General features: G+C 53.2%; 2 protein-coding genes across 3 annotated transcripts in view; both read left to right on the top strand.

Moving 5' to 3' along the window:
- Positions 1-16,611, top strand: part of INTS3 (integrator complex subunit 3) — a 52,516-nt gene extending 35,905 nt beyond the window's left edge. The window contains exons 14-30 of the mRNA XM_066262065.1: positions 679-785; positions 1,529-1,648; positions 2,005-2,134; positions 2,547-2,601; positions 2,800-2,903; positions 4,295-4,339; positions 4,540-4,659; positions 8,711-8,864; positions 10,109-10,177; positions 11,939-12,014; positions 12,353-12,466; positions 12,849-12,897; positions 13,941-14,108; positions 14,420-14,520; positions 14,694-14,766; positions 14,922-15,078; positions 15,184-16,611. Coding sequence (XP_066118162.1) covers positions 679-785; positions 1,529-1,648; positions 2,005-2,134; positions 2,547-2,601; positions 2,800-2,903; positions 4,295-4,339; positions 4,540-4,659; positions 8,711-8,864; positions 10,109-10,177; positions 11,939-12,014; positions 12,353-12,466; positions 12,849-12,897; positions 13,941-14,108; positions 14,420-14,520; positions 14,694-14,766; positions 14,922-15,078; positions 15,184-15,261 — 1,720 coding nt within the window. The 3' untranslated portion in view covers positions 15,262-16,611. The remainder of the gene's footprint in view (positions 1-678; positions 786-1,528; positions 1,649-2,004; positions 2,135-2,546; positions 2,602-2,799; positions 2,904-4,294; positions 4,340-4,539; positions 4,660-8,710; positions 8,865-10,108; positions 10,178-11,938; positions 12,015-12,352; positions 12,467-12,848; positions 12,898-13,940; positions 14,109-14,419; positions 14,521-14,693; positions 14,767-14,921; positions 15,079-15,183) is intronic.
- A 272-nt stretch (positions 16,612-16,883) lies between these two features.
- On the top strand, positions 16,884-21,845 carry SLC27A3 (solute carrier family 27 member 3). 2 transcript variants are annotated; one of them, XM_066262064.1, is made up of 10 exons: positions 16,884-17,963; positions 18,286-18,498; positions 18,834-18,986; positions 19,499-19,623; positions 19,897-20,091; positions 20,199-20,289; positions 20,423-20,621; positions 20,841-20,938; positions 21,042-21,172; positions 21,533-21,845. In XM_066262064.1, the coding sequence occupies exons 1-10, from the start codon at positions 17,360-17,362 to the stop codon at positions 21,707-21,709; spliced, it is 1,986 nt and encodes a 661-aa protein (XP_066118161.1). In that variant the 5' UTR covers positions 16,884-17,359; the 3' UTR covers positions 21,710-21,845. The 2 variants fall into 2 exon arrangements, with proteins under 2 accessions (XP_066118161.1, XP_066118160.1); XM_066262063.1 differs by having other exon boundaries at positions 16,886-17,963; positions 18,834-18,992.
- The last annotated feature ends 830 nt before the right edge of the window (positions 21,846-22,675 follow it).

Below are 22,675 nucleotides of genomic sequence, written 5' to 3'. Positions count from 1 at the left end.
ATGAGAAAGCAATCAATAAAAAACAGCTTCAATGCCACTACCACGAGTTGATACTTCTCATCTCTTTCCCTGCCTGCCTGCCTGTCTGTCCCTGTTTGTCCGTCATCATCTCCCCCGCTAAAAAGTAAAAAAATTTTATTATTATTTTTAAGACTATTCATTTTAAGAGTTAAGAGAGAGAGAGAGAGAAGCAGGGGGCGGGGGGAGCAAGAAGGATCAACTACTACATGTGCCTTGACCGGGCAAGCCCAGGGTTTCAAACTGGCAACCTCAGCATTCCAGGTCAATGAAAAATCCTTTTTTTTTTTTTTTTGTGACAGAGACAGAGAGAGGGACAGATAGGGACAGACACAGGAAGAGAGAGAGATGAGAAGCATCAATTCTTCCTTGCAGCTCCTTAGTTGTTCATTGATTGATTTCTCATATGTGCTTTGACCAGGAGGCTACAGCAGACCAAGTGACCCCTTGCTCTAGCTTTGCTCAAAGTAGATGAGCCCGCGCTCAAGCTGGCGACCTCGGGGTCTCGAACCTGGGTCTTCGGCATTCCAGTCCCATACTCTATCCACTGCGCCACCACCTGGTCAGGCGAAAAATACTTTTTTAATTTAAAAAAATCTTTAAAAAAAAAGGAAGAAGTGAGGAGCTCTGATGTTGAATTTCATTCATGTTCCCCAATAGGCATTTGGCTCCCCTGTTTGACAACCCTAAATTGGATAAGGAGCTGCGGGCAATGCTGAGGGAGAAGTTCCCTGAGTTCTGCAGTTCGCCCAGCCCACCTGTGGAAGGTATGGAACCCCCCCATTCCGTCACCTGCTTCAGAAGAGAGAGGGACATTCAGGGCTCCCAGGTTAGAGCCCCTGTTTAGGTGTCATCCGTATGCAGCTCTACCTTGGACACTGTCCGTTTGTTTTCCCTTCCCCAGTTCTCATCTTACTCATTTTCATGTTGTCTTCCTAGGCTCTCCTTCTCTATCTAATCTTACCTGACTTGGCGCTAATCTAATCTCTCTTGCTCTCTTCACTCCTATTTTTTCTCTTATTAACCTGTCTTTAGTAGGTAGAGACATTCAAGGAATGTGTTTACCTTACTTGAGCCTTGTCCATGTTCTTTCTTCCTTGGCTGGGGCCCTGGCCTTAGTGAAAGGTTGTCCTGTTTGGTCTCAAGCCTTGCTCCCAATTCCACACATACACATTTTTTGTTTGGGCGGAGGGGTTAAGCCCAGCAAAACTTCTCAGTTTGGTTTTAAATTAAAGAGTACTTGGGACTGTCCTTGGTCTTATCTACTCACTGATCCTGAGCTGAGGGAGCATAGAGGAGTCATGGCCTGTGCTGGTTCATTCCTGACAGAATCCCCCTGCAGTCCTAGAGGGTTGGGAGGATGAAACCTTTATCCTTCCAGGGTCCATATTCCATTTAGGTCATGAACTCCTTATTCTTTCACTTGCCTTTCAGGCTCCTCTAAGCAGGGGGCATGTCCTCCTCTAGAGGACATGGTAGGTCATCAAATGCCTTGTCTTTCTTTCCCAAGTCAAAATTGAGGAGCCAGTTTCCATGGAGATGGACAACCATATGTCAGACAAGGATGAGAGTTGCTATGACAATGCAGAGGCAGCCTTCAGTGATGATGAGGAAGATCTCAACAGCAAAGGTAAGGCTAGAAGCAAGGGTAGCTCAGAGTGTGTCAACTCTGAGGGACCTGTTGGCAGGAGTAGCCCCTCCGTGGTTTCTCAGTCATCTCTGCCTCTGTGAGTTAGCTTTGTTAACAGGGATACTGGCTAAGGCTGCAGGCTGCAGAGCCCTGCTCTTGGCACTGAAGCAAGAGGGAAAAAGGAAGTGGTCCCTGGCCTTGTCTGCACCTCAGAGCTAGGGCATGTGCACACTCAGGGAGGTGCTCAGGTGCCCACACAGGGCCGCGCGTGTGTGTGAAGAGGGACATTGTTCAGGGGGTCTGTCTGTTGCTGGTGTCTGGGCGAAGTGACTTCTTCCCCAAATCACTCCCTTCAGGAAAGAAGAGAGAGTTTCGCTTTCACCCTATCAAGGAGACCGTTGTGGAGGAGCCAGTTGATATCACCCCTTACCTTGACCAGTTGGATGAGTCCCTAAGGGACAAAGTGCTCCAGCTGCAGAAGGGCAGGTAGGGGCTTCCCTGTTCTCAGCCCCAGGCTCTCTGCCTCATGGTTGGGCTGGCAGGCTGGAGGGGTTGGTGGGGACATGGTAGGTATATGGAGAGGTAGTTAAATCTGCATGAGATGCCTTCTACAGTTTATGTTGAGGGGTATGGCCTGGCCTTGGGGCAGCCTCACTCCCTAGCACCCCGGGTTCTCACTCCATATGTTCTGGGCCTCTGACTTTCCAAGCAGGATGGTGGGGATTTCCCTTCTGTATAGGCCTCTGCCTAGAGCAGCAGATTCTGCCCCCAGCCTCCCCACACGAGCTTGGATTCACATAGAGCTCTGTGTGTGGCGTGTGCTTGCTGCTCTGGGCATGTGTCCTGCCCTCTGCTATTATTTACATTCCTGAGACTTCCTCTCCCTTCTTCACTGCAGTGATACAGAGGCCCAGTGTGAGGTCATGCAGGAAATTGTGGACCAGGTTCTGGAGGTAAGGAGGAAATAGCACAGCCTGCCCCTTCCCCCAGTAGCTGACTTCTTCCTTCCCATCACCCAGTGTGTCCTCTCTGCTGGGGAGAGGGGCTGGTTTGTCTTGGACATGGAAGGTGATGAGTCCAGAGGTTCTGGGTAGTGGGGGCAGCAAGGATTAGGTCTGGTAGTGATACCCCTCCATTGTTTCACAACCCAGGAAGACTTTGACTCGGAGCAGCTGTCTGTCCTCGCATCCTGCCTACAGGAGCTCTTCAAAGCCCATTTCCGAGGGGAAGTGCTGCCCGAGGAGGTCACGGAGGAGTAAGGCTCATTATTCGGACCCACCCCCTAGGCCTTTGGGAGCCAGAAGTTTGCTTTTACTTTTTTGTTTTTTTATTTTTTACAGATACAGAGAGAGAATCAGAGAGAGGGATAGATAGGGACAGACAGACAGGAACAGAAAGAGATGATAAGCATCAATCATCAGTTTTTCATTGCGACACCCTAGTTGTTCATTGATTGCTTTCTCATATGTGCCTTGACCGCGGGCCTTCAGCAGACCGAGTAACCCCTTGTTCGAGCCAGCGACCTTGGGTCCAAGCTGGTGAGCTTTTTGCTCAAACCAGATGAGCCCGCGCTCAAGCTGGCAACCTCGGGGTCTCGAACCTGGGTCCTTCCGCATCCTAGTCTGACACTCTATCCACTGCGCCACCGCCTGGTCAGGCAGAAGTGTGCTTTTATTGCCTGAGTCCAAGAGGCACCTTGCTGAGGACTTGAGTAAAATAATTGTTCAACTGATTTTATTCTCACATGTACTGGCTGATTCATTTAAATAAGGATTTATTTTGGCCTTTTGAAAGTCGAGGGTACTGGGGCAGTGGACTAGTCCCTTAGCCTACGTGTCCTGCCCCTGCTGCACCCTGCAGCCCCAGCCTTTGCTGCTTCAGGTGGGACTGGAACCTTGCCTAGATTCCCTCTGAAGGGCAGAAATCTCACTTTCAATAACAATGACAACCCGCGTGTGGTTCCATTTTAGAAACCTGTTGACCTGTGGTGGCTCAGTGGAAAAGCGTTGACCTGGAACTCTGAAGTTGCTTGTTCAAAACCTTGGGCTTCCCTGGTCAAAGCACATATGGGAATTGATGCTTCCTGCTCCTCTCCCCTTCTCTCTTCTCTCTAAAATTAATAAATAAAATCCTAAAAAGATGAATAAAATAAATCTTTAAAAAAAGAAAAAGAGATTCCCGGCCAGGGCACACAGGAGAAGCGCCCATCTGCTTCTCCACCCCTCCCCCTCTCCTTCCTCTCTGTCTCTCTCTTCCCCTCCCGCAGCCAAGGCTCCATTGGAGCAAAGTTGGCCCAGGCGCTGAGGATGGCTCTATGTATGGCCTCTGCCTCAGGCGCTAGAATGGCTCTGGTTGCAACAGAGCATCTCCCCCTGGTGGGCATGCCAGGTGGATCCCGGTCGGGCACATGCGGGAGTCTGACTGCCTCCCTGTTTCCAACTTCAGAAAAATACAAAAAAAAAAAAAAAAAAAAAAAAAGAAGAAACCTGTTTTCTCTATGACCCAGCCCAGGAGCAGGAGAACATTTACATTCAGTTAGGAAAGGAGCAGGCCAGCCTCTTGCCTCAAGCTGGCCTTCCACATTATCTGCCTGCAGTCCCCCCTCTCCATTTATGTGGGCTCTTGTACATCACTTTCCTCTTACAGGTCTCTGGAGGAATCTGTGGGGAAGCCCCTGTACCTAATATTCAGGTAAGTGTCCAGTTGTAGGAGACACTGCTCTGCCATCCATCCTCCCTATAGCATACGTATGTATCTGTCCTGGGGTAGTGGGACCACCTTCCCAGGAAGGAAGGGGTATACAGTGAGCACAGAATGCCTCCCCAGAAGCTCCATAGGAGAATCTGCCCTAGGTGAAGCTCAGCCACCTTCCTCCCATCTCCTACCTCTAGGAACCTGTGCCAGATGCAGGAAGACAATAGCAGCTTCTCTCTGCTTCTGGACCTTCTCTCCGAGCTGTATCAGAAGCAGCCCAAGATTGGCTACCACCTGCTCTACTACCTGAGGGCCAGGTGGGTATGGTCCCCACATTTAAGAAGGGGTCTGAAACCCCTGACTGGTTTGCTCAGTGGTAGAGCATTGGCCTGGTATATGGATGTCCCAGGTTCGATTACCAACCAGGGCACACAGGAGAAGCACCCACCTGCTTCTCCACTCCCTCCTCCCCCCCTTCTTCTCCTCTCTCTCTCTCTTTCTCTCTCTCTTCCCCTATCCCACAGCCATGGCTTGGTAGGTTTGAGTGCATTGGCCCAGGTGCTGAGAATGGCTCTGTGGAGCTGCTGCCTCAGGTGCTAAAAATAGCTCAGTTGATAGCATGGCCCCAGATGGGCAGAGCATTGGCCCCAGAGAGGGGTCACCAGAGGGATCTTGGTCAGGGGGCATGTGGCTGTCTGTGTATCTCCCTTCCTCTTACTTGGAAAAAGAAGAAAAAAAGAAGGGGTTAAGAAGCATCCTAGAGAGCCTCTCGCCTACCATACACGGATTCCTCCATCCTTGTCTGTCATCACCAGGACCTTCTCTTCATTCTCTTTTACTTATTTCTTTATTATTTATTTTTTATTTTTTTTATTATTATTTAGTGAAAGAGGAAGAGACAGAAAGGGATAGATACACAGGAATGAAGAGGGGTGAGAAGCATCAGCTTGTTGTGGCACTTTAGTTGTACATGGATTGCTTTCTCATATGTGCCTTGACTGGGGGGCTACAGCTGAGCCAGTGACCCCTTGCTCCAGCCAGCAACCTTGGGCTCAAGCCAGTGACCTTTGGGTTCAGTGAATCCAGAGACCCCCATGCTCAAGCTGGTGAGCCTGCACTCAAGTCAAATGAGCCTGCATTTAAGCCAGCGACCTCAGGGTTCAAACCTGGGTCCTCAGTGTCCCAGGACAATGATGCCCTAGTCCAGGGGTCCCCAAACTACGGCCTGCAGGCCACATGCAGCCCCCTGAGGCCATTTATCTGGCCCCCACTGCACTTCCAGAAGGGGCACCTCTTTCATTGGTGGTCAGTGAGAGTACTGTATGTGGCTGCGCTGCAAAGCGCTGCGTCACTCACGTACAGTACTACTTCCGGTGACGCGGGATGCACGCGTCACGGCTCCAGAAGCACGTCATATCACTTGTTACGGCTAGCAGTGACAAATATGGAACCGGACATTGATCATCTCATTAGCCAAAAGCAGGCCCATAGTTCCCATTGAAATACTGGTCAGTTTGTTGATTTAAATTTACTTGTTCTTTAAATATTGTATTTGTTCCCATTTTGGGTTTTTTTTGCTTTAAAATAAGATATGTGCAGTGTGCATAGGGATTTGTTCATAGTTTTTTTTATAGTCCGGCCCTCCAACCGTCTGAGGGACAGTGAACTGGCCCGCTGTAATAAAAAGTTTGGGGACCCCTGCTCTAGTCTATACAACTGCCTTGTCAACTCTTTTTTTTTTTTTTAAATATCAGCTTTAAAGTGTATATTCACAGAGTTGAACAACTATTACTACTGTCTAACTCAGAACATTTCTATCACCCTATATAGAAACCTGTACCCTTTGGCAGTCACTTTCCCATCCTCTCTTTTGCCTAGCCCTGTCAACCACTGGTTTGCTTTCTGTCTATAGATTTACATATGCTGAATAGTTCCTGGAAATGCAATCATACATTGTGTGATTATTTTGTACCTGGATATTTTTACTTAGCATACTGTTTCTGAGGTTTATCCACATTGTAGCATGTCTTAGTATTTTGTTCCTTTTTATGGCTGAATAATACTCCACTGTGTGGATATACCATATTTTGTGTTATCCTTTCATTCATTGACGGACATTTCAGTTGTTTCTATTTCTTCATTGTGAATAGAGCTGTTGTGAACATTCATGTACAAATTTGTGGGTGGACATATGTTTTCAATATGTACCTAGGACTGGAATGGAATGGAATTGCTGAGTCAGATGGTAATTCATTTTTAAATTTGTGAGCAACTGCCAAACTATTTTCCAAAGTGACTGCAACCATTTTACATTTCCACCACCAATAAGTGAGAATTCTAGCTTCTCCACATGCTCCCCAACACTTCTTATTGTTTCACTTTTTGATTATGGCTGTCCTACCAAGTGTAAAGTGGTATCTCCTTGTGGTTTTGATTTGTATTTCCTTGATGACTAATGATGTTGAGCATCTTTTCATGTGTTTATTGAGACATTTGTGTATTTTCTTTGGAGAAATGTCCAAATTTGTTCTTCTTTTCCAGAGAGGCAGAGAAATAGATAAACTTCCACATGCCCCCTGACCAGGATCCACCTGGCAACCCCCTTCTGGGGCTGATGCTCTGCCCATCCAGGGTCGCTCACAACCGAGCTATTTTTAACGCCTGAGGCTGAGGCTCCGAGGCTCCAGGGAGCCATCCTCAGCATCCCAGGCCAATGTGCTCGCTGGAATAAGTCGAGCCATGGTTCTGGGAGGGGAAGAGACAAGGAGAAACAGGGTGGGGACGGGTGGAGAAGCAGATAGTTGCCTCTCCTGTGTGCCCTGACCAGGAATCAAATCCAGGATATCCACACACCAGGCGGATGCTCTACCACTGAGCAAACCAACCAGGGCCTGTTTCTATTTTTTAATTGGGTTTTTTGTTCTTTTTATTGTTTTAAGAATTCTTTATATATTCTGGCCTGGCTGTGGTGGCACAGCGGATAAAGCATTGACCCAGAATACTGAGGTCGCCAGTTCGAAACCCTGGGCTTGCCTGGTCAAGGCACATATGAAAAGCAGCTACTATGAGTTGATGCTTCCTGCTTCTCCTCTCTCTCCTTCTGTCTCTCCCTCTCTTTTCTCTCTCTAAAAATAAATAAATTTTTAAAAAAATAAGAAAAAAATCTTTATATATTCTGAATATAAGTTTCTTATCAGATACATGGTTTGCATATATTTTTTCTCATTCTGTAGGTTATCTTTTCACTTTCTTTATGGAATTTTTTTTAGAGAGGGACAGACAGTAAGGGAGAGAGATGAGAAACATTAACTCATAGTTGTGGCACCATAGTTCATTGATTGCTTTCTCATATGTGCCTTGACCCTGGGGCTCCAACTGAGCCAATGACTGCTTGCTCCAGCCAGGGACCATGGGGTTCTGTTTATGATCCCGCCCTCAACCTAGTGAGTCCAAACTCAAGCTGCCGATCTCAAGGTTATATTTTTTGTTTTCTTATTTTTATTTTTCCAAACTTAGAAATAGGGAGGCAGTCAGACAGACTCCCCGCATGCGCCCGACTGATATCCACCTGGCACGCCCACCAGGGAGTGATGCTCCAGAGCCATTCTAGCGCCTGAGGCAGAGGCCACAGAGCCATCCTCAGCGCCCGGACCAACTTCGCTCCACTGGAGCCTTGGCTGCGGGAGGGGAAGAGAGAGACAGAGAGGAAGGAGAGAGGAAGGGTGGAGAAGCAGATGGGTGCTTCTCCTGTGTGCTCTGACTGGGAATCGAACCTGGAACTTCCACACGCCGGGCTGATGCTCTACCACTGAGCCACCGCCTGGTCAGGCTCTTTATGGAATCTTTTGAAACTAAAACTTTAAAATGTTTATGAAATCCAGTATAGTTTTTCTTTTGTCACTTGCGCTTTTGGTTTCATGAACTTATGCTTTACTAGTCTTCTAAGTATATAATTCTAGTTTTTACAATTAGGCCTGTAGTCCATTTTGAGTTAAGTTTTGTATGTGCTGTGAGTTAGGGGTCTCCATGTATTATTGTCCTCATCAGTCAGAGCCCGGAAAGCAGGACAGAAAGCTTTCTGTAGCCTGACCCGAGCCCTCTTTCTCCTGTTCTTGATTCTCACCACTCAGTAACTTACTAATTGTAGTTAAAGCTCTGCATAGACCCCTGGAAAAGGATAGGGAGGAAGAAGAGTGTCTCCTGGTTCCCATAAGTTATCAAGCCCTTAAGGAGGCAGGGGAGAGCCATGAAACACATCAGCCACCAGCATCTGGGGAGCAGAAGGATTCTAGCAGGAACCCACTTGAGGGGTGTGTGAGGCTGGGTGCTGGGGCCAGGCTGCTGGCTTAGGTCCAACTGGTCTTGCAGCAAAGCCGCCGCAGGGAAGATGAACCTGTACGAGTCGTTTGCTCAGGCCACCCAGCTCGGTGATCTGCACACCTGCTTAATGATGGACATGAAGGCCTGCCAGGAGGACGACGTGCGGCTGCTGTGCCACCTCACACCCTCCATCTACACAGAGGTCAGTGCCTGCACCCGTCCCTGGTGGACAGGGCGCTGTGTGTGCCGTTTCCCTGCACACAACTCTGACCCTCCTCCCCCCCCGCCCGGCCTTGGTGGGCTACTCCTTCCACACCACAGCTGTCCCCTCCTTCCACCTTTCTATTAAACGATTTAAAAATTTCTAAAAGTCCTCAAGTTTCTATCCTGTGCTTTGTTGTGTAAGTCGAGCCTATATACTTATCTCCGTGGCTTTGGCCCCATTCTGGACCCAGGACGGGTCCACCAAACAGAGCCCCACTCACAGATCTCAGCCCTCTTACCAGCTGATGGCTTACCCTCAGGTTTTTTCTCCGCATCCCAGTCCAACGCTCTATCCACTGCACCACCGCCTGGTCAAGGTTTTTTCTAATAGTTCCCAAAGACCAGGGCCTCTGGTAGAGACTCAACTTTCATTTCCTCAGCTCACTCAGTCTTCTCTAGGAACTGGGACATAGGAGGGAGTTATCAGCTCTTCTTCCTCCAGTTCCTTCTCAGGAACTGGGAAATTAGGGCATGAGGTATGGGAATGACAGGAGGAACTGTGAGCCCAGCCAAAACTGGCCAGAGGAGGGTACAGGTGCCTAGCAGATGGCACTTTCCCTCCCTGCTTCCTCCCTGGTACACTGGTTTCTGTGAAGGGGTCCTGCCTACCCTCAACTCCTGAACACACACACACTCTCCACCGGTGGGTGAAATTTCTGCCAGACCACCAGAACTTTCGTGTTGGTCCATGAAAGAGTTAGTCACCCTGATGTTATGAAGATTATCAGAGAAGTAAATTCTTTTGCAGACCTGCACATAATTTCTGGCGGAGCAGTACCAGCCCGTGGACTGGACCAGTGGTTGGAAGCCACTACTCTACACTTCTCTTCTTTGGCTGGGGGTCAAAATTGATTGGATTTCTTTGCTGTCAGAGATGCAGATACGCACTCTGTCACTACAGAATGAACCAATCCCTTCAGGCTCTAGCTTTGTCTCTACACAGCTCTCATTTCTCTCCTTACACACTCACACTCTGCCGTTGTGTGCTCACACAACACAGCCCAGTTCTCAGTGGTTAGGTTCCCAGCTGGATAGCTGTTGGGTATTTGGGGATTTCTATTAGGACCCTGTGTCTGGCTCACCAGCCACCCCCGAGCACATGGTGAGGCAGGGGATGGTTATGAGGTGGAAGCCAAGGGGTCTGCCCTGGACTCCTGCCTGAGTGTCCTTCTTTCTCTCCAGTTTCCAGATGAGACCTTGCGGAGTGGAGAGCTCCTGAACATGATCGTGGCCGTTATTGACTCTGCACAGGTGAACTCCAAGTCGTCATCCTGAGAGGTGTGGGAGGCAGGGCCGGGGAAGTCGGGTTTCTGCCTCCCCCAGGCCTGTGGACAGCCCGTGCCGCCCCTGGCTGCTGCCGTGGGCAGTGTGCCGTGTGGGGCTGGGAAGGAAACAGAGCCCCAGAGAGGCAGGTTGGGCTGGCAGCCCCCCTGGGGTTCCCCTTCTCCATATTCTTTGGGTACTTCTGCTCCACAGGGAAAGCGAAGGGTTGGTTTTTGCTCTCAACTGGCTTTTGCCTTGACTCAGGATGAAAACAGACCGTTTCTGTTTGACCTTTCCACCATGCATACGTCCCCAAGAAGCTTTAGCTTTGCTTATGTCCATTCTCAGGCCTGAACTGAGGTCCTATTTCTATTCCTTTCTCCACTCAGTTGTCCCATTCATAAAAGAAGAAGCTTAATACTCAGTCCTTCCTTTACTTTGCTTTTCCCCATACCTGTGACCCAGAGCTCAGCCTCCCGTGGCGCTTCCCTCCTCAGGCACAGGCTGGGACGGCTCAGAGGCCCGACCACAGCAAGCTTGAGAAGTTGTCCGGTCTCTTGCCTAGGGGCGCGAGGGTTGGCTTTCATAACTCTTTTTGCCCCAAATAGTTCTGTGGTAACCACTCAGGCCTATTGCTCCTTCCCCAGACCCTTTATCCTTCCAGACACTAGCATCCATCATGTGCCATTTCCTCCCATCCCTTTAAACCAGGTTTTCACTTCCTCTGATTTTTCCCTGTCTGCACTGTCCTGCAGAACTTCTATACTATGTAGCTTCCCAGTCTTTCTTTTTTTTTTTTTTTTTTTGTATTTTTCTGAAGCTAGAAACGGGGAGAGACAGTCAGACAGACTCCCGCATGCGCCCCACCGGGATCCACCCGGCACGCCCACCAGGGGGCGACGCTCTGCCCACCAGGGGGCGATGCTCTGCCCCTCCGGGGGGTCGCTCTGCCATGACCAGAGCCACTCTAGTGCCTGGGGCAGAGGCCAAGGAGCCATCCCCAGCGCCTGGGCCATCTTTGCTCCAATGGAGCCTTGGCTGCGGGAGGGGAAGAGAGAGACAGAGAGGAAGGAGAGGGGGAGGGGTGGAGAAGCAGATGGGCACTTCTCCTGTGTGCCCTGGCCAGGAATCGAACCCGGGACTTCTACACGCCAGGCTGACGCTCTACCACTGAGCCAACCTGGTAGGGCCATTTTTTAAAGTTTTTTAAGAACTGATTTAGAGAGTAGAGAGAGAGAGCACATGCGAGATCAATTTGTTTCACTTATTTATGCATTCATTGATGTATTTTTTTGGTGACAGAGAGGGACAGCAGACAGGAAGGGAGAGAGATAAGCATCAAATCTTCATTGTGGCACCTTAGTTGTTCATTGATTGCTTTCTCATATATGTCTTGATGGGGGGGTGTTACAGCAGAACGAGTGACCACTTGCTCAAGCCAGTGACCTTGGGGTCATGTCTATGATCCCACACTCAAGCCAGCGACCCCATGCTCAAGCTGGATGAGCCCAGGCTCAAGTTGGCAACCTTGAGGTTTTGAATGTGGGTCTTCTGTGTCCCAGTCTGATTGATGCTCTATCCACTGCATCACTGCCTGGTCAGGCCATTGGTTGACTCTTATATGTGCCCTGACTGGGGATTGAACCTGCAGTCTTGACATATGGGGACAACACTCTAAGTGAGCTACCCAGATAGGGCCTGGCCTCTTTTAGAACCAATGGGTTATACCTTCCTCCTCCTTCTCCTCAGCTCCAGGAGCTGGTCTGCCATGTGATGATGGGGAACCTGGTCATGTTTCGAAAAGACTCAGTCCTCAACATACTCAGTAAGTGAGCAGAACCTTTAGGAGCCCCAGGAGGCCAGGGGGTGGCAGCCCTGTGTAGAATAACAGGAAAGCTGGTTCTGGGGCTGAGAATGGGATAAAGTGACACTCCACCCTGCTGTGTGATCTCTGTTGGATCTGTTTCTTGCTCTGTAAAATAGAAAGAACCCCTCTAGCCTTGGGGCTGATAGGACTATAGAGCTATCTGAAGGCTATGGAAATAAGCCTTTTTGTGGAAGGGGAGAGTATCTCTAGGTTTTGGAGTGGGCTGCTGGTTGTTTGGAGCAGAAAGGGAGGGAGAAAGGAGGGCGGGGAATAAATGTCTCTTCACTGTCTCGCAGTCCAGAGCCTAGACTGGGAAACCTTTGAGCAGTATTGTGCCTGGCAGCTCTTTCTGGCCCACAACATCCCCCTGGAGACCATCATCCCCATCCTGCAGCACCTCAAATACAAGGGTGAGGAGGGGTTCTGAGTAGGGAGCACGGTGATGCCACACTCAGTCTGGCTGGGTCAAGGCTGGGGCCTCTAGACTTCTAGGTAAGCCCAGACCCACTACTCCCCTTCCACCAAAGTGCCTTGTGGGAGGGCAGGCTCCCAGTCAGTCACCCCTGCTCAGAGCTGAGTCTTGCAGGCCCATTCTAAGCCAGGCATGGGCTGTGGACTAAAGTGGTTTGGGTTTTACAGGAATGGGGTAGGGAGATAGATGGTTCTTCCTGGTTGCTGAAGATTGTTTTTGCCCCTCCCAGTGGCTGTTGTTGGTTGGGGGGTGGGAGAGATGTCAGGATGTCTTCCTGTAATTGCACATTCTTCTGAATGACTTCTACCCATCCCCCACAGAGCACCCAGAGGCCCTGTCCTGCCTCCTCCTTCAGCTCCGGAGAGAGAAGTGAGTTCTACCCCCGGAGCTAAAGAGCCGGGTCCAACACACCAAGAAATGCTACTGAATCAAAGGCTTAGCCCTGCCTATTTGGACATGTCTTTTCCTATTGTTGACATGGGCTTATTCTGCCCTTCCCCCAAAGTGATTTACAAATAAGCAGCTCCCCTGGGATCTGGCTTCCTCTCAACTCGACCCCCTGCCCACCAGGAGCTGCCCTGGGAGGTGGGGCCGGACATCCCTGTTTCCTGCTGCCACAGCAGTTCTAACACTGATGGCTCCTGCTCCCTCCCCCAGGCCCTTGGGGCCTCCACAGGGCTAATCCAAGATGAGGAAGGGTCAGAGCAAAGGGATCGCACACCACCCCTTCCCGGGCCTGCTGTGCTCCCTGCTGGGTGGGGCTGGGCAGAGGGAGAGAAGGCAGAGGCCCTCCCTCTGTCGCGGGCACTTCTGCAACAGCCCCATGTAAGTGGGTCAGCAGTTGTGTGTCTTTTCCTTCCTGCCTTCTTTGCCTGCCTTCCACCTTTTCTCCTCTCTTGCTGAGACTAGAAATGGTACAGAGTGTCCTCAAGGAAGTGGGACGGCTGGAGGGCAGTGTGGGCCTCTGGCTCCCCAGCCCTTTTCCTGTCTCTTGGGGCTGGATGCCGTGGTGGCCACAGCTCTGGCGGCAGGGGTGGGGCAGTGTGCATACACCACGTGCTGTCCTTCTGCCTCCCTGGCCCGTTTCTTAACTGTTTTGGGCAAAGTAGGGGAGATTTGGAGGCTCCCTTCCATACACACACACACACACACACACACACGCGCGCGCGCACATGCACCATCTACTACCACAGAAACTAAAGAATCTCACTTCTTGTCTCCTGGCTTCTGCAGAGAATGAAACCAGGCATTCCTTGGCCTAAAGAGAAGAGGGAGAGGGATGTGAGAGTAGGAAGCTGCCGCAGGACTCGGGTGCGGCCAGCTGTGGTTTGGGAAATAAGTGTGTGGGAAAGACCCTGTGGTTCATGAGCAGCTGTGTGAGCAGGGCGCCTGTTGCCCCTCTCTGGCCTCAGGCCCAGTGAGGAGATGGTAAAGATGGTGCTGAGTCGGCCCTGCCACCCCGACGACCAGTTCACCACCAGCATCCTGCGACACTGGTGCATGAAGCACGACGAGCTACTGGCCGAGCACATCAAGTCCCTGCTCATCAAGAACAACAGCCTCCCACGCAAGAGGCAGAGGTGGGAGTGGGCCCTGCAGTGTCTCCAGGCCAGGCTGCCACTGTGGCTGCCTGGCCTGTGGGTGACACCTAGTGGTCTGAAGCTACACCGCATGCAGGACCCATGTGGCCCCTTCCCCTCTTTCACTAGCACCGGTGGCTACCCTGTTCTGGTTCACCTGCCCCCTGCCTGGCCCCACCCACCTCTCCTAGCCTGTCCCCTCCCTGTGTGGGTCTCCTCTGTCCTCCGGAGGGAATCTGGTCCGGGAAGAGTGCCTCGCACTCCTGGAACCCTCACTTCAGCTCAGTTTGTTTCTCGCAACTTCCCTGCAGCCTGAGGAGCTCCAGCAGCAAGCTAGCCCAGCTGACGCTGGAGCAGATCCTTGAGCACTTGGACAACCTGCGTCTCAACCTGACCAACACCAAGCAGAACTGTACGCTTTCTGGTCCTCCCTGCGTCTAGCATGCCTGGTGCTGCCCTGGCTCCGACCACCCCTGGAGCCGGTGGGGGCAGGGGCAGGAGAAAGTCACCCCTGGGTGCCACTTACTAAGCTCCTAGACTCCTGACTGTTCTTCCTTCCCTACTGTCCCTTCCTTCTCCCTCTAGTTTTCAGCCAGACCCCCATTCTCCAGGCTCTGCAGCACGTCCAGGCGAGCTGTGATGAAGCCCACAAGATGAAGTGAGCCTGCTTGGGAAGTAGTGGGAGAGGCCTAGGGGAGGGGGCCTGCTGGAGACATACAGAGACCTTGGGGTGGATGGGAAATAGAGACCCAAGCCTGGGGCAGGGAAGGCAGAGGGCCAGAGGCCTCCACTCAGTCATCCTCTTTCCCTTAGGTTCAGCGACCTCTTCTCCCTGGCTGAGGAGTACGAGGACTCTTCCACCAAGCCACCCAAGAGCCGGCGGAAAGCAGCTCTGTCCAGCCCCCGGAGTCGAAAGAATGCCACACAGCCCCCCAATGCTGAAGAAGAGTCCGGCTCCAGCAGTGCCTCGGTGGGAGCCCTCAGCCAGCCAGCGCCCAGCACAGGAGCGAGAGTGCAGCGGGGCCGGGGCACCAGTTATCAGGCTAATGATTCCCCTCCCTTCAATCTCTTCCAGGAGGAAGAAGACACGAAACCGAAGCCCACCAAGCGGAAACGGAAGGGGTCCTCTGCAGTGGGGTCTGACAGTGACTGAGGCCCATGCTCCCATCCCACTCCTAGCTGGACTGCCCTCCTGCCTTCCTTGGTGATCAAAAGTTTAATAGGAGCTGGGGAGATAGTAAGGAAAACACTTCCCCCATTCCAAACTCACCAGGTAGGAAGCCTGATGCTGCCATGCAGCCCCCAGCCCTCGCCCCTCCCCGGGGCCTCCAGTCCCATCCCACTGCTGCTTCCATCAGTATCTGGGTTCCCACTGAAGCAGAGGCTGTGCAGAACCTGGACTGTGGTGGAAGTCGTCAGGCTCTGGCCCTCTCCCCAGCCTCCCAAAGAGCTATTTAAACCAAGAGGAGAATTGGCAAGGGGGCAGCTGGCCAGAGAGACGAGGATCAGAGGAAAGACTCAAGTATGCGGGTGTCCCTTCTGACCTCCTCTTCCAGTCTTGATCCCAGAACAGGCAGGTTACAGTTGCTCTCCAAACACCAGTGTGAAATGGGCATTTAATCCGTGACAATGTCAGGCTGCCTTTTCCATGGGGCAAATGCCACAAGTGTTAAGGAAGGAACCTGAGGGGGAGGCCACAGCCCCACCTGGTGTGCCCTGGAGGCTTGTCTTGGCTTGAGGTAGGCACCTCCAGCTGGGCCAGAGCCCCAGGGAGTCTCAAGTCATGTTCCATAGAACTGTCAAATGGTCCCATTTCCTTGGTTGTCTTTTTTTTTTTTTTTGGCAAAGATAATCGTGTTTAAAAGTTGTTTTTAAATGACAATAAAAAAGCCAGAACCTCTTTTGTGCTGGAGTTGCTGTCCCCATTCACACTGTGCAGGTACTGCTAATCCCAGTTTAATGGGCACCCCTCATTGTGACTCACTTTCCCCCTTCTCCTTTCCTGCCCTCCCTTCTTGTCTGAAGCAGAGAGGCCCTGGCTCCCTGTCCCCTTTTCAGCAATCCCTCTGGCTGCCACTGAAAGGTGCTGACCCGTCCAGGCAGAAATTGATGCACCAACACCCAGTAGGTTGTCCTTAACCATCTCTCAAGAAATTAAAGACTTCACAAAGCTAGTATTTGTCGTACTCCATTTAGTAAGGCTAATGCCAACTACAAGACTGAGTGCCTGGGGCAAGGAATGCTCCCAGCTACGATCCTGAAGAACACCTGGAGAGAGTTCTGTTATCAGGGAGAAGGCTCCCTTTTTCTTTCACCGTCTGTATACCAGCAGAAAGAGCTCCTTGGCTATGCTTTTGTTCCCCTGCTCTCTGGGAGGTTGGGTGGCCAGCTGAAGAGAGAGGAGTGAAGTTGAGGCTGAGTGCAGAGAGCTCCTATTCAGCCTGCAAACTTGTTTAAGAACCCAGGTTCTCCCCTCCCTCAAAGCTGCTACTCCTTCCTTTGAAAGCTAACCGCCAGAGGCCTCGTTTCCTTCCTCTCTCCTTCCTAGTTTCCTCTGTCCCAATTAAAACCAGGATGGAAAGCATTTGCTGGCTGGCCCCAATTATTGTACCCTTGCCCAAAAGGAGGGGCCTTCGCCACGGCCTTTCCAGAAATCTGGCTGGCTGAGCCTCCACCTTTCCCCTACTTAACTCTCAGCCCCCACCCATCCCCTGGGGTTGCTGTTGCTGCTGGAGGGAGGGCATGGGTTTGGCTGCCCTGCCGGGACTTGCAGCACCAAATAGGCAAGGGACGGAGTTCTTCAGTCTCTTGGGAAAGAGCAGTGGCACCCTCCCGTCACCGGTGCAAATGAGAAGAGGGAGAGATGGACTTTGATCCAAACGCCCTGGTTCTTAGACCTGGATGTCAAAGTCCAGCCAGATGCCTAAACTGCCCTTGAGAAGGAACTTAAAGTGATATGATCCTGGGATTGAAGGAAGGCATGGGCACCGCCCAGGACCTAGAGGGGTGCGGGCGAGTAGCCGGGAGGGAGCGCGCTCTAAGTGGAGGGGGGAGGCCGGGAGTGCCGCAGCCCCCCCCCCTCCACCCCCGCTCTCCTCCTGAGGGGAAGGGGCGTGTGCCAGCGCACGCGCGCTCCCGGGAAGGAGCGGTCTCAAAGCCAGATCGAGAGGCCCCAGTTTTTCGGAAGCGAGTATCAGGGCTGGCTGCGAGCGGCTGAGGCCAGACGGCGCCGTGTCGTGGAAGAGGGCACCATGGCTGCCCTCCTGCTGCTACCCCTGCTGCTGCTGCTGCCGCCGCTGCTGCTGCACCTCTGGCCGCAGTGGCGCTGGCTGGCCGCAGACTTGGCCTTCCTGGTGCGCGCCACACGCTGCAAACGCGCGCTCCAAGCACGCGCCCTGGCCGCGGCCGCAGCCGACCCGCAGGGTCCCGACGCCGGGTGCAGCCTGGCCTGGCGCCTCGTGCAACTGGCTCGCCAGAGGCCGACGCACACCTTCCTCATCCACGGCACAAGGCGCTTCAGCTACGCTGAGGCCGAGCGCCAAAGCAACCGGGCGGCGCGCGTGTTCCTGCGCGCGCGGGGCTGGGAAGGGGGTAGCCGCGGCGGTGCAGGGAGCGCCTGGGAGGGCGAGAGGGCAGCCGGAAGCAGCGAAGCGCGGGAAGGGGATGGCGCGGCCCCTCTAGCACCCGGAGCCACCGTGGCGCTCCTCCTCCCTGCCTGCCCGGAGTTCTTGTGGCTCTGGTTCGGACTGGCCAAGGCCGGCCTGCTCACGGCCTTTGTGCCCACCGGCCTGCGTCGCGGACCCCTACTGCACTGCCTCCGCAGCTGCGGCGCGAGCGCGCTGGTGCTGGCGCCAGGTAAGCCTGGAGCGCCCGTCGGGGCGTGCAGGAAAGGGGCGTGTCGGAGGCTCAAAGGACTGAAGAACTTTCCTTGGGGTTCACAAAGGGTGGGGATATATGTCTGGATTTGCGAAGGGATGAAGCTGGGTCTTTGGTTTCCCAAGAAATTCCGAAGAGTCGGGCCCCAGGTCCCAGACCTGTGATGGGACGTTCATACTCCTCATTCTCACTCAAAAGCAGGGCGGGGTGAGAGAGGCGGTGCAAATAGATTAGGGGGTGGAGAAGGCTTCTGGGTGGCGCTAGGTAGAGCCGCGTAGCTGTGCTTTTGTACCGCATCCAGAATTCCTGGAGTCCCTGGAGCCTGACCTGCCGGCCCTGAGAGCCATGGGGCTCCATCTGTGGGCTGCAGGCCCTGTAAACCATCCTTCTGGAATCAGCGATTTGCTGGCTGAGGTCTCCTCTGCTGAAGTGGATGGGCCTGTGCCTGGGTACCTATCTGCCCCCCAGAGCATAATGGACACGTGCCTGTACATCTTCACCTCTGGCACTACTGGTGAGGGCTGGACATCACTCTTACCTCCCAGAAACTAAGGCAGAGGAAGGCAAAGGCCTGGGGACAGGAACCGGGACCTCCTCAGCTCCCAGGCCATCCCTCCAAACCCCTTCAGAGGGGATGCTGATCCCAGCGGCCATACCCTCTCTTGCCAACCCTCCCACCCCTGATCATTCCTCCACCTCCCGGAACTTCCCACATTTCCAAGACAGCTTGGCCTCGTTCTCAGCTTCAGCCTTGCCTCTGCCTCTTTCTGTGGGAAACCCAGCAGGGGCAAAGAGGGAGGCAGGACTTGGAGTTGAGCCCCTTCCCCTGGTCTCCCCCCATCCTTTCAGGCCTCCCCAAGGCTGCTCGGATCAGTCACCTGAAGGTCTTGCAGAGCCAGGGGTTCTACCAGCTGTGTGGTGCCCACCAGGAGGACGTGATCTACCTGGCCCTGCCACTCTACCACATGGCTGGCTCCCTGTTGGGCATTGTGGGCTGCTTGGGTATTGGTCAGTCTCCCCCACCCTACCCCCATTCAGTCCTCTAGCACACATTTAGTAAGCACCCCGCTGCCTGCTGTGATGATTACCTGGCCCGCCCCTGAGTTCTTCAGGTGAAGTTTCCAGAGCAAAGAGGAGGCAGGACCTGCTCTCCAGGAGCTCCTAGTACAACGGAGAAATGTCACCTACACAAACCAGCAGGCTGAGCAATTTGGGAGGCCATATGGTTCACAAAGCTGGATTCCAGGGGCAAGGGGACGGAAGGGCTGGGAGTATCAGCCCAGGAGGAGGCAAATGGAGAAGAGCTTTGGGACTTGGGGCAGAGTACAAACAGAAACGGACTGTTTGGGGATAGGGAGAGGGAAAGAGCATTAACCTCTCTGAGGCACAGGTGGAGAAGGAAGCGGGCCGACTTGGCCTGCCACAGGGAGAGTGCCCGGGAAGGGGAAGAGGGGTCAAGGCTTCCCCTACAGCCCTTAGCCTCACCTCCTTCCTTCCTCCCCCACTCCCGGCAGGGGCCACAGTGGTGCTGAAATCCAAGTTCTCGGCTGGTCAGTTCTGGGAGGACTGCCAGAAGCACGGGGTGACGGTGTTCCAGTACATCGGGGAATTATGCCGATATCTTGTCAACCAGCCCCCGGTGCGTGGGCACAGCTGCTGGGCAGAGCCGCCAAGGCAGGGAGATGGGCAGTTGGTGGGAGTCACTGAGGCAGTTGTCTGGGAGTTGGAGGGAGAAGCAACAAGGAGAAAATGGCAGGGTAGGGTAGGAAGGCTGGAATGGTGGGACATCTGATGCTTAGGGCATCTGAGCATCACAGTGGAAAGGGTTTCTGGGGAATGGAGAACAAGACTCCACTTTGGGGAGCTGGCGTCTTGCTGTTGAAGCTCCTGCTATTCTCTGCACTCCTTCTAGAACCAGGCAGAATGTGAACATAAGGTCCGCCTGGCAGTGGGCAGTGGGCTGCGCCCAGACACTTGGGAGCGTTTTGTGCGGCGCTTTGGGCCTCTGCAGGTGCTGGAGACATATGGACTCACAGAGGGCAACGTGGCCACTTTCAACTACACGGGACAGCAGGGCGCTGTGGGCCGCGCTTCCTGGCTTTACAAGGTGAGGGGTGGGAAGAAAACGGCAGATCCTATGGGCCAGCGAGGGTTGGCTAGGAAGGGAGCTCGTGCAACTGAAATGACCCAGTGCCTGGGTCTCCCTTCCTCCAGCATGTCTTCCCCTTCTCTTTGATTCGCTATGATGTCACCACAGGGGAGCCATTTCGGAACACCCAAGGGCACTGCGTGGCCACATCCCCAGGTTTGTGCTCAGCAGGGGTGAACAGGCTGTGAAGCTAGCAAGGGAGGTTTGGCATTGGAGAGGAGAGGGAAGTGGGAGGCAGGAGGCTTGGGGTGAGGTGGGCAGCCAGCCCTGACCCCACTGACTCTGCCAGGTGAGCCCGGGCTGCTGGTGGCCCCAGTGAGCCAGCAGTCCCCATTCCTGGGCTACGCCGGGGAGCCAGAGCTAGCCCAGGCAAAGCTGCTCAAGGATGTCTTCCGGCCTGGGGATGTTTTCTTCAACACTGGGGACCTTTTGGTCTGCGATAACCAAGGCTTTCTTCACTTCCATGACCGTACTGGAGACACCTTTAGGTATCTATCCAGAACTTTTCTAATTCTTTCTCTGTGACCCAAGCCCCTTAAACCTCAGCTCCTAATTGCCCACCCTAACCCAGCTCTTCATCTAACCTCTCATCTCAGACCTAAACACTGCTTCCCTGTGACCACCTGGCATCCTGACCTCCTCTCTAACTCTCTCCCCACCCAGCTCTTAAGGCCCCGACTCTGTTTTGAATCTCTGCTTTCTGGCAGGTGGAAAGGGGAGAACGTGGCCACGACTGAGGTGGCGGAGGCCTTGGAGGCCCTGGATTTTCTTCAGGAGGTGAACGTCTACGGAGTCACTGTGCCAGGTGCCCAAGCACTAGGGGGGGAGGGTAACCCCTCCCACCGTCCTGAACTGGTATGACTTGGGTGCAGGGAACATATGCTGAGCCTTCCCCCCAAACTCCGCAGGGCACGAAGGCAGGGCTGGAATGGCGGCCCTGGTTCTACGTCCCCCGCACTCGTTAGACCTTGTGCAGCTCTACGCCTACGTTTCTGAGAACTTGCCACCTTATGCCTGGCCCCGGTTCCTAAGGCTCCAGGTAACCATCGACTCCTGCTGTGACCTCTCACCCATATATGTGCAACAGTCTGTGCCTCCAAAACCCCCCAAGGGGACCCCCACATAATACACTCTGAAGAGAGGGAACGGCTGCTTCCCAGATACACTCCTCACCCTTTCATTGTCTGGGATTGTCTGGGTTTGGCTCCTTCTCCTCCTGTCACCTCCTCCCCTAAATCCTGGCCTCATGACCCCCTTTTCCCAGACCCGCGCCTTAAAATCCTGGCCTCATGACCCCCTTTTCCCAGACCCGCACCTTAATAAAATTTAGGCAGCCCACCTGAGCCACCTGGGCAGATGACCCCTTCCTTACTTAATGTCCATGACGCCCCCTCCCCAGGAGTCTTTGGCCACCACAGAGACCTTCAAGCAGCAGAAGGTTCGGATGGCAAAGGAAGGCTTTGACCCAAGTGTGCTGTCTGACCCACTCTACATTCTGGACCAAGCCAGGGGCACCTACATGCCCCTCACACCTGCCCGTTATAGAGCCCTCCTGGCTGGGGACCTTCGAATCTGAGAGCTCGCCGTGCCCAGCTGAGGGAGGGGCTTTGTGGGGTGGGAACATTGCAGTTGCACCAGGGGCTACCCGGGGTCTTTTCTATTCTAGATTTGTAATTGTTATTTTGTAATAAATGTGGCCAGAGTCAGTTTGGCTGTCGTTTTCATCTCCATCTCCAGTACGTCTTCCTTGTCTGCTATGGAACTGTTTTTTTCTCTTGGATGTTGGCTCCTGGCAGAGAGCCTGGGCCCTCCTGGCCCGACTTCACGTGGGCCTCGGTGTTTTTCCTCTCAGGTGACCCCAGGTGATCTTTGTCCTTGGAGAACCCTGGTGACTGATGTCTCTGTGTGCGTATCTGGTTCTGTTTTCACTCCCGCTGCTTTCTCGCAGGAGCTGCAGGCACCCAGGGGTTGGCTCACAAGGTGGAGTAGTCAGGAGCACTGCCCCAAACTGCAGACTTGGAGGTGGTGGGGCCCCGGGGGGGAAAAGGGTGCTTTAGGGCGGGGTGCCCCTCTCCCCTCCCAGCCATCTCTGATAAGTCAGTCAGCAAGGGGGAAGGGTGGGGCCACGCAGTGCCTCCAACTCAGATGTTCCCAGTTTCACCTAATGTTAGTCATATGTTTCAGAAGTAGCAACCTAGGTGAGGAGGCCCACAGGTTCTGGGGGACAGTTTGGCTGAGGCCCCCCTCCTTGGAGCAGGACTCAGAGTACATGTGTGCCCATGGCAGCAAGAGAGACGGAGGAATCAAAGGGGAAAAGGCCTCTCCTTGGCCCTTGAATGAAGCCTCAGAAAGTGAATCATTTAGCCCTGGCTGGATAGTTCAATTAGAGCATCATCCTGATACATCAAGGTCGCAGGTTTGATACCTGGTTAGGGCACATATAAGAAGCAGCAAATGAATGCACAACTAAGTGGAACAACAAATTGATGCTTCTCTCTCTCTCCCTCTCTCTAAAATCAATTTATAAATTTTTTTGAGAGAG

The sequence above is a fragment of the Saccopteryx bilineata genome, chromosome 2, assembly GCF_036850765.1.
Source record: "Saccopteryx bilineata isolate mSacBil1 chromosome 2, mSacBil1_pri_phased_curated, whole genome shotgun sequence".
NCBI lineage: Eukaryota > Metazoa > Chordata > Mammalia > Chiroptera > Emballonuridae > Saccopteryx > Saccopteryx bilineata.
This window is presented reverse-complemented; position numbering and strand designations above follow the sequence as displayed.